The sequence below is a fragment of the Glandiceps talaboti genome, chromosome 14, assembly GCF_964340395.1.
Source record: "Glandiceps talaboti chromosome 14, keGlaTala1.1, whole genome shotgun sequence".
In the NCBI taxonomy this organism is placed as follows: domain Eukaryota; kingdom Metazoa; phylum Hemichordata; class Enteropneusta; family Spengelidae; genus Glandiceps; species Glandiceps talaboti.
Window position 1 is genome coordinate 14,199,330 of NC_135562.1, and position 11,318 is coordinate 14,210,647.

At 35.6% G+C, this 11,318-nt stretch overlaps 1 protein-coding gene across 1 annotated transcript; it reads left to right on the plus strand.

Annotated features, from left to right (window-relative positions):
* Window positions 1–295: 295 nt before the first annotated feature.
* On the plus strand, window positions 296–9,226 carry LOC144445445 (myosin regulatory light polypeptide 9). The gene is made up of 4 exons (XM_078134992.1): window positions 296–372; window positions 4,093–4,304; window positions 5,173–5,334; window positions 6,494–9,226. The coding sequence occupies exons 2-4, from the start codon at window positions 4,121–4,123 to the stop codon at window positions 6,673–6,675; spliced, it is 528 nt and encodes a 175-aa protein (XP_077991118.1). The 5' UTR covers window positions 296–372; window positions 4,093–4,120; the 3' UTR covers window positions 6,676–9,226.
* Window positions 9,227–11,318: the final 2,092 nt, after the last annotated feature.

The window sequence follows — 11,318 nt, forward strand, 5'->3', positions numbered from 1 at the left end:
AACGAGAAGCATTTCATCAGAACGACCAGAGAGGGCGTTTAGGTCAAGCCACTCCACATGGGGTGATTACGGATAGTTCTCAAATTTCAAATATATTTATTAGCCTTCAAGTATGTGCAATTGTATCTATTATATTCAATTTTATTCAATCATAATTTATGGATGTTTCAAACTATTCTCAGAAAAATATTAACACCAATTTTTTTTAAAGTTTGTCGTTATGGTGTGTACCGCAAACCCCCATATCAATAGTTGTTGTTCCAACATCCCGTTACGTCATTTTGCTGCTTTTCTGCACAGTCTCAGTTCGATCAAGGTGTGTAGCTTATTCCTGTAGTTCATTTTTTGTGCAGGTGAAGGCCTCATTTACAGGTACGTATTTTAATGATTTTCGCTCCGATTTAGAATTAATGATCACCAGATATTCGTTACTTTATTCCTTGTGTATTTCATTAGGGTTATTTTTCGGTGACAAGTTCACAGGTGGCCGTTTTAGATCGAAAAAAACTTGGCGTCGTCCGCATCCTGTGCATTCCACTGCAGAAGCACTGCATAGCCACATTCAATTCAACACACATTTTTGTTATATTTCAATTCACGAACTGGACAATTTTACCTTTGTGGGTATGGCGTCAGTATCATGTACATAATCCTATATAGCTTTTGATTTGTGTAAGTTATGGAACCAGAGAGAGCCGATTTGACGGCTGTGTGAAGTACTCTGTTGACTCGTCATATATCTGAAAGGTCACTGGGTGATTCATGACTGCTGCTGGAGGTTGAGCGGTACAAACTCTAAATGCGATTGTGGTTTCCGGAGAAGGTGTGGCGTGATAGGGGCGACTTGTGAATCGGTTTCCCCGTTATGTTGATGTAATTTTACGCACAGAAATATGTGATGAAAAAAGGCTACAGTAACTCGTGTGATTTAGGGCATTACTCACAGCAAAATACCATCACATACTTCCCATACCAATTTTGGCCTTATTTAGTCTAACACTTATTAGCATATGAACAACAGATGAATTATACGTTTGAATTACCATTCCTAAGTACTTTATAAACAACTAGTGTTCTCATGTAAGTAGTGTATGCCAAATTGTAAACAGCCTTTCACACCTGCATGCCATCATTCCCCTTACAGAATAAATCACCATGGATAAGTTTACTACATGTAATACTACTATTACTAGCTTGGCTTCTGTTAGATTGTTAGAACACCTACTAAGTACTACTTACAGTACATTACACCAGATATGGGAATATGGTAACAATACTTCCTCAATACAAACATATGCTTTTGTATACTATTTATTTAATTTTGTGTGATGTGTGTCTTATAAGCCGGTAGGATGGATGACCTGTGGCTAGGCGCTCTCTTTCTGTATATTGAAAATAGCCTAGAAACCTGGTGTGCAGGGATTTTTATAGCTCTTGCCATTCCCCTACAGAGCCAAAAAATCCCTGCATGACTGGACTCTGGGCCAACTTTACAAGACAATGTTTGTATTATTTGATAAAGTTCACTTTAGTAGACCATAGAAGTTCAAGTATAACTGACATAGGTGATACTTCCACGAGTAAACCAAATAATACTAACCTTTTTTGTAGTTCCGAACTCAGTTTAAATAATTTTACCTAATATTTTTTGGCTAAATAACTCGGCATTCTTCAGCTGTTTATTTAGAATTCAATGATATAGACTTGTCATGTGACTGCTTACTAACCTGCATTGTGTATTAATTTCATTAAAGTTAGTATTTTGAAGAATTTTGAAATTTTGTAGGTTTTTAACACTTAGGCGAAGTCCATTGATTGTGAGGTACACTCTGTTCCAATAGGTGTAAGCCAATGATTTGGTGCAATTTTTAACCTCACAAAAGTAAACAACATAACCAGTGAGTAACCTCTTTCAGTTCTCATCAATTCCTTGACTGAACTGATCAGATTTACTGGTACAGTAACTTTTAGAAATATTAAATGTCCAATGTCAAAGTCATTTTACAAATGTTTAATTGACACTTTATGTGTAAACTAAACAAGTTTCATATAACTGTTTCTCTTATCAAATATGATATACATGTAAACTCTTATCCAAATCACATTTGGAAATTCAAATACAATTGCCACATGTGCTGCTGCAGCACCCAAGCTGCAGCCCCCGAGCATCCAGAAATGAAAATCACACTCCAGACCATTTCACAACTTGTATCCAAAAAAAAACACATTACAGATGCTACTTTCTTGATCCCCCACCAGCAACATCAGGTGATACCAGAGCTGACCTGTGATAATAGTCTAGGGAGAACATTGTTATTATTGAAGTAGAGACTAAAAAGCTTGTGTCTGCATACTTAGACAAGACTGTCAGTAAAATACGCAAGATTTGACACAAATGGATGCACTAGGCTGAAATACGACAAAATGTACACTGACCGCTTTACCCATTACTTGGTGCCAATTCCTTGACAAAGTAGCTAATTGGTATGAGTAAATTAGTGTGGTCTATAATTCTGTTTTTCCTTTGTAATAAACTATGTGTACTCACAAAACGTAGCTATTCACTGGGACAGTACTACTAGCAAGTTACATCATGTCTGGAGTCTATATTGTTCTACAGTAGTCAGGAATGACATTAGCTTTCTTAGCAGTGCTACTGCCGATTTAATGTTCGTATTCACTGACCCTGTTTGCAACTAGACACAGACACAGTGGCATGGTAGCACATTAATTCATTTCATTTAGACAAAATGTAGCTAGAAACTGAATTCATTTAATTTTGCTAATGTAGTATACACAGTTTCTTATTGGTTTCTGCATGGTTGTATCAAATAGACCGCGAACACTAATATGATGTGAGCTGTACATGTATGTATATAGTGTCTCCACTAACTAAAATACAGGTATCAGGGGTTTGTCATGTATATCAAGTAGGTGGCCAGGTAATGGAATTCTGTGGTAGTTCTGAACTCCAGGCATACATTTGTAAATATTAAATAACATATGTAGAGTATATTTTAGATGACTAAATCACTCTTCTTCTGCTGCTACTGTTAATGTATACAGTTCAGTGACGTAAATTTATCATATGGACGGTATAGTGGCATGTTCTCAGCTTTCATCTCCTTAGAATCCATGTTATCATAAATTAATGTTCAGTTAAGTAATTGATAAACTTTATCATAAAGTATGTAAGTATTCGAGTATTATCTGTACTAGTTGGAATGTGTGTACACATATACATGTAATGTAGCTACTGGTAGGCTTACAGCTTGTGAGATTGGCAAAACTAGACACCAATGTCTTATCCACATCTTGCAAACTACTCCTTGTTGGAGATCAACAATATATATGTTTTGGGATAGCTAAATATCCACCCATAATTAACCTAATCTTACAGCAAATTCTGAGCAGTAATCGCAGTCACAATAAATACATGTACATGCTGTTTTATATACATGTACATGTAATGATGTACATGTATGATTAGTTTAGTGAACTGTAGTATCACTGACAGTGATACAGCCAAACTTTGACTACATGTCGGAAACATCTAGTTTACCTATCTACATTTTTGTTAGTCTCAGTTACCCAGAAACGGAATCCAGTGTTGCTCACATTGGAAGTCACACAATACATTTCTTCCGAGTCATGGAAAATGGGCTTATGAGACGTGTTTGTTGTAATTAAGATGTATTTAAGTCGCTTGAGTGTCACTTGAGACATGATAACTTGTCACAAAGGTACCTGGATTGTTCAGAATGTAATGCTGGACATATTCCCCAGCATGCACTGCTCTGGGAAAGAGATCCAGTGCAGGCGACTTCGGATTATGTTCCCCAGACTCTTTGTCTGGTTGGTCGTGTGGTAGAGCCCCCGGTGGAAATACAACAAAAACCAACAGCTAACGCCTTCAATAAGAACTTAAAGACTTATCTATTCTCCAGAGCATTCTAACTGTACAGCACCTGTGAACTCTACATTGTAGTGCTAACTGGCACTCTAGAAATCACTGATTGATTGATTGATTGATTGATCGATATGAACCTATTTTTTGTTATTCATAAGTTGTCTTTCATTTCAATCCACCAGTTGATTTGGAATCTACTAAACTACCACCATGTCTAGTCGTAAAACCAAGTTAAAGACTACCAAGAAGCGAGCACAGAGGGCTACGTCCAATGTGTTTGCTATGTTTGATCAAGCCCAGATCCAGGAATTCAAAGAAGCATTCAACATGATTGACCAGAACAGAGATGGTTTTATTGATAAAGAGGATCTCCATGATATGTTAGCTTCACTAGGTAAGAGAATTTTCCTAGGTTCAATGTACATGTATGTCAACAGTAATACCATTTCCTCTAAAACAACATTCATCCAGTGAAGGAAGTGTAAGTCACCTATATTTTGTATTGTGGAGTTGTTGGTGGTGACTGGTTGGCTGTGGGTGGGTGGTGATGTGGCTTCACACTTGTACAATGTATTGCTTGAGTTGGGATGGTTGGTGTTGACTTACTGTTTAGCTGTTGGGAGTGGTGTGGCTTGTATTGTTTGAGTTGGGAAGGGTTGTTGCGAACTGGTTGGTTGCTGGAGTGGTGCTTGAGTTGGGAGTGGTTGTTATTGACTGCTTGGCTGTTGGAGTGATGTGGCTTGTATTGTTTGAGTTGGGAACCCTGGTGGATGTACAGTTATAGGTACATCACTTCCATCTATAGATCGGATCAATGTTAATACCATGCTAAATAAGTGATAGAGAATGCACCCAATGCAGTCTCTTTAATTCCACGTTATCTTTCTACATGACCTCTCTGTCTTCTCATAATGGTGCCGCTTCTTTATCAAGCACTTACATTTTGTATTAGCATGCCTAATATGGGCTAATTCATGTATACAATTGGCCATCTGATCCTTCATTCTACCTTCCACAGCCAATCCTTCACCAATGGTTTAAGGAGATGTACGCCATACATTGTAATTGTCATACACACATCATCTACGCATAATAAAACTTCGCAAAATGCTGAAAGGTTGTCCAGTGGCTTCTTCCAAGGTTAAATAATGCAAAGTTAAAATCATAAAAATTATGGAAGTGCAGATTAAAGTGATTTGTGGTTTTACTATACACTAATTTTTTTTCCTATAAATATGCTAATTTGGGGTATTTGTTATCAGGTAAGAATCCAACAGATGAATATCTAGAAAACATGATGAAAGAAGCACCAGGACCAATTAACTTTACTATGTTCCTCACGTTATTTGGAGAAAAACTTAACGGCACAGACCCAGAAGATGTAATCAAGAATGCATTCGGTTGTTTTGATGAAGAAGCATCAGGTAAGACTTTGTACTTTCATGTAACACAACTCATATCGTGGAAAGTGTGTTAATCAGAGATTTTATGCTGTGGGATCACATACATGTACCACCCATTGTACTGCTACTGTATCTTTGATCCACAGTCTCATCCAAAGATAAGATGTGATTGAAACCAAAAATTGTGATGTATCATACATGTAATGTTGCTGTTACAATGACGACAATTGTCAAACCACAGCAAATTCAATGAATAGGAAGATGATGAAATGTTCCGTGAATATGATATATATCATTATATGTATATATTATATATATTATATACGTCAGTCTTACTTCCAATCCCAAAATTTATATAGAGCAATATTTCAAAGTGACTACCACACCTTCGGACTGGTTCATTAAAAGTAACAATGCAAATCAAAGCTACAAGAAAGGTACAGCACCTGTTAGAACGTTCAAACATGCGAACATCAAAAGCTACAATTCACATGTACAAACTGAATGTAAGAAAATCCATATAGTCTAGTTATAAATTCTTGGTGATTCATATTCATTAAGTATAAATCCATATAGTCTTGGTTTTGATTCCTGATGGGTCATTCATCAAGTGAAAATCCATATAGTCTAGTTATGAATTCTTGGTGATTCATATTCATTAAGTATAAATCCATAAAGTCTTGGTTTTGATTACCGATGGTTCATATTCATTAAGTCTATGAAGATACATTGTTGTAAAGATATATATATATATATATATTCAACAAATTCAGTTTCATTGTAAATATCGAAATTGCTTGCATTCCTGTTCTCTGACCTAACATACAACTTTTTAAGTCTTGTCACCAGCAGAAAACAAAATATCAATAAATCCAAAGCTAAATTTAAAAAAAGATATGTGCCCGGGCGTGATACGAAAAATTATTGCACAAGTTCAATGTATGCGCTCTCTATTAAATTACATTGGAAGTGATAGTGGGTATATCATAAACTTTGTTAAAATATTTTTCGTATAAAATATTTGGTTTACTATCCTGAAAATTGCAATTTCACACAACTGTAGTGTTTACAAACGCTTTCAACTAGCACCTCTGGCCTTGTTCGCTTGCTGCCACTAGAGGGCGTAGTTGCAATTTACTATTGTTTGATACACTTTCATTTTGTCATCTCTTGGATATAGGCTTTATCAATGAAGACAGATTACGAGAGCTGTTGATGACAATGGGCGACAGATTCACTGAAGATGAAGTTGATGAAATGTTCCGTGAAGCACCCATCAAACAGGGCAACTTTGACTACGTGGAGTTCACTCGCATTCTCAAACACGGAAAGAAAGACAAAGATGATAACCCCAACCCATGAACACTAAACTCAGATTTCAGTCCATAGTAGTTTAGCTTTTTTTTTCATTACTAGTTCATAACATAGTTCTGTGTGACAATCACAGATGTCTACTCTATGAGTCAATAAGTTGTAATATGCTAATAGGTATGTTGATATGTAGATAGGGCCATTGTTATGATATTTGCATAACAAAAGATTATGTTAATCATTTTAATGTTAATTACTGTATTATTTCAAGAAAGTATACTGTAAAACTCCTTACTCTATAGCATAAACGTGAGGGGAAAACCCTGTAAATTATAGCGTGGAACCCACTACTTTACAAAGGTCTGGGGAGAACCCTATAAACCTCAATAATGGGCTGGGGAGGACCCTGTAATTCATAGAATTAAACCAAATTGTGCATGAGGCTTTGGGAAACCTTGAAAATCATAGCGTAGAAGCCACTACTCTATAAAGATCTGGGGTGAACCATGTAAATCATAGTGTAAAAGCCACTACTCTATAAAGGCCTGGGGGGAGAACCATGTAAATCATAGTGTGGAACTCTCTACTCTATAAAGATCTGGGGAGAACCCTGTAAATCATAGTGTAAAAGCCACTACTCTATAAAGATCTTGGAAGAACCCTGTAAATCATACGATTGAACACCATCTGGTGAGAACTGTGACCTAACATAGACTATTGACATAGAGTTTTATATACAGCATATAGATGATACCATGAGATTGGTATGCTTTGTTTTTGAACTAGTCTTAAAGTACAATATTATGTATTGCAAACATCTAGAAACAACTTTTAGTTTTTTATTTATACTTTAGAATTACAACATCGGTATTATTATGGCTTATATATCATTATACTTTATTGATAGGGAATACCTCACAGTGTTTTTGCTAAGGTTGGGAACCCCAATAACAGAAAGGGAGAAAGGGGTAAAAATGGCAATGTTTCCCCATAGAGTCTATGGTAATTTTGTTTGGGAACCCCCGGTAGATTTTACCTACTTACCAACCTTAGCAAAAACGTTGCCTCAACTTGTAATCAGATACAGGGATTTTAATTGTCGGGGGTTGAGGGCATTACTAATAATAGAATAATGTTGGTTATTTAGATAGGTTAAGCAGCCAAAGGAGAATTAAAAAATTGAAAATATTGTATACACTTTCACAACTCTATGTGTTGTTAGATCGTAAGTTTTATCAAATTCTGCCAAATGACTTTGAAGTTGATGTGTTTCACTTACCTTTTCCAAAACAAATTTCTTGATCAGAGTTTGTCCGTTCTATGGCTGGTAGTTGCTACATTGCACAAGCTGAGTTTATAAACTTTTTTACTCAAGTAGAAATACTGACATCAAACCTCAATTAAACTATTCTAGTATAATATTAATGTCGGTGTATGCCTTCTATGACATTGCACTTGTTTTCTGGTATTATTACTAATATTAGAACTGTTGACTGCATAGTAGGGATTTCATTGGCATTTTTTATATACATGTATGAAAAGTATGTAAGTCACATAATTGGATCATTTATAAGTTATATCCTAATACCAGGTTTGATTCAATAGTTCATTTCAAGTGATATTTAAGTATGCTTCAGTTAAGTTAAATACTGTGAGTATTTTTGAATGTTCACCAAAAATGTATAATCTCAGCTTGTGCCCCTTTAATAAGTTCAGGTTTTAGTTATTGGCAATATAGTCGTGATTACTTTACAGGATTTTCTTTTTGTTTGTTGTAGTTTTGATTTAGTTGCCTATGTTGACCTCACTTCCATGTCATTAATTATGTATTCGTATATTGCCATGTTTCTTTCTTGCATTGTGTGTTGTTTATTCCCTATAGAGGAAAGACTGCCTTTAGTGTGCTATATTTCAAATAGACTGACAGAATCAGCCGTTGAGGGCGTGGTCTAATCTCCCTTTCCCCAATTAGGGTGGGGTGATAAGTCTGGACCGATGACGTCATTATCGTCTAGATTTCAAAATATTAGGTAAAGTAATCCTTTAAAGGGGAACACCACTTCACAACTACCCAAAGTTTATGGAAATACCTTTATTTCCTGGAGTGTGTTCCCCTGTAAAGATTTATCGAGACACACATGATAAAATTACATATGTAATTGTTGAGTTATGTGATGAGAAAACTGTTGGAGAAATGACCTTATTAGGAAATGTCTCAGTTTTGCTCTTTTGTCAAATGACCTTTGACCTTTTACCGTATTGCCTGTTTGTTTAGTCTTTGAAATCAAACTTGGATGCCAACATTCCAAATTGTGTTTTCTTTCCTCTGAATGCATTCCAATAATTCTATTCTCTTGTTATTTCTGTAAATTTTGGCAAGCCAATATAAATCTATGTTGTTTTTTTCTGAACTTTTTCTGTAAATTTTGGCAATGATTTGATGTCGTTGGAGTCTCGATGGGTTTAAAAGATTTAGAACATGACTTTTCTTCCTGCTACAATGTACTTTTATTTTTGTATGAATCAATGATACTATCCCATATGATTGAAATGAAAAGAACATCTTTTACTTTTCAATAAAAAATATGCTGATTGAAATTCATACTTGCAGATTGCAGTTTTTAGACTATGTATCATGTTGTGCTGAATGGAATGTGTATGTGGTTACTCAAAATGTGACAATATGACAATATGAAGACACGGTGCACCACCTCTCCCGGTGGCAGTACCAGTGGTCAGCTCTGGTAGGGGTATGTGGCCTAAAGGCATGGTCTTCCTTGTCTTTGATAAAGGGAAGTGAAAAGAGATTTTCTGTTAACATTCTTTATAATACAAGGAGTATATAAAAATTATATTCACTCGTATTCTATTGCACATTCAGACACGACATCATCTCAAAGAATGTCGTCAAATACCGAGATCAATCCATACTATTAAATAAACAATATTTTCATCTAACACCAACCGTGCACCATCGACTGGCCGAGCGCGACGTTCTCTAGAAGAGCGCCCTCAATCAATAAAACGAAGAACGTTCTATATCACATTTCCACCCGTTTGAATAATCATCACTTCGACATATAATCTCGAATTCGTACTTCGAATTCCCTCACTGTGCATTATCTTCTGTTCTTTGACGTCATCAATATTGCCATAGATCTTGAATGGGACAGTCTCTTCCAAGATCTATGGTATTATTACCGTCTTCCAATTTGGCTTCAGACCGTTCGCCGGGAGTCTGAAGTCCGAAGTCTGAAGTCTGAAGTCCCTTCCCAGCCGTAGTAAAGTTACCGATATGCAATTCACAGTTTTGACATGATTAGAAAAGATAGCACAAACGTGAATGTATGTATAAAAGATGAATCATTTAGATCTAATTAAAGCTACAAATACTGCAGTTTGACGATAATAAGCTGATACGGACATATTTTTTACCAGTATCAATAAAAATGACGGGATTAATGCATAAATTTCATAAGTTACGTATTCGTTTATCTCATAATACGCGTAATTTTGATAAATTTAAAAGTCATGTACATTTCACAGAATTAATTGAAATTTAATAAACTTAGATAAACTTTAAAAAATAAACTTTATATTTACGTGTATTTCAAAAAAGTATATCGTGTTGTTACTAAAGAATGTAAAATATCAATTAGTAAATAATGTATACATGTATTTCACTTCAACACTTGGTATCCACACACACACACACACACACACACACACACACACACACACACACACACACACACACACTTTCTTCCTTGTTTGTTGTTTTAGACAACTCTGACTCCTCCTTGTTTAGTATTTTATGGTTTAACCTATTCTAAAGCGGAATCTTGGTGTCCCTGTGTTACAGCCCTTAATCATAATCCCTCCCCTGTGGCCTATCCATAATCCTCTTCCATGGCCAATTCAAGGTCTTTAAGATTAGTGTTTTTTGTTTCGATGAAGTGCTTGCGCATGTGCCCAGCTGTATGTCCTAACTACTGTCTTAGTATCTGTGATTACGTCACGCACTACAAGTAGTACACTCATGGTCACATTATGGAAATACCACTGAAGTTATTCCATGGTCACACCGAATAACAATCATCAGCCTACTAATAGTAACTCTTTTGAGTTTAATGTACCACCGTGATAAGGTCCTTCACAATTTTAGTCAGCGGGTTCTCTCATTTTTCTTTTCTCATAGACATAAGTTAAAGCATGGAAGTATAAGTGGGTTATACTTCTATGGTTAAAGTAACATTTCAATGTCCACTGAAAATGGGTTCTTCAAATTTTGAGGTTTGGATTTTATATCCGCTCAAAAGTTTGGTGACGATTACTTGCATGTTGGTGTAAGCTGTTTGTGGTGTGGTTTGGACATATATTTTCAGATTCACATTCACATGTATGCATTCAAAGATTCTTTGCAACATTGTGTACCCCATAGAAACACAGTTGTACATACATTACGTAACAAAGAAATCACATTGGGTCTATGGTTTCCATGGTTACTATTGTACACCTCCGTTGTAAATCTATTGTTTCGATGTACAATTAACCAGTTGTTAATTATTCTGTTAATTGACAATTATCTGTTCAAGTGTAACTCCTACATCAATGCTCTTTATAAAAATCAATATTGATGAATACTGTGTTTCAATGTTTAGCGGTCGTAACTTAGAAAAGAATTTGAACTGTTG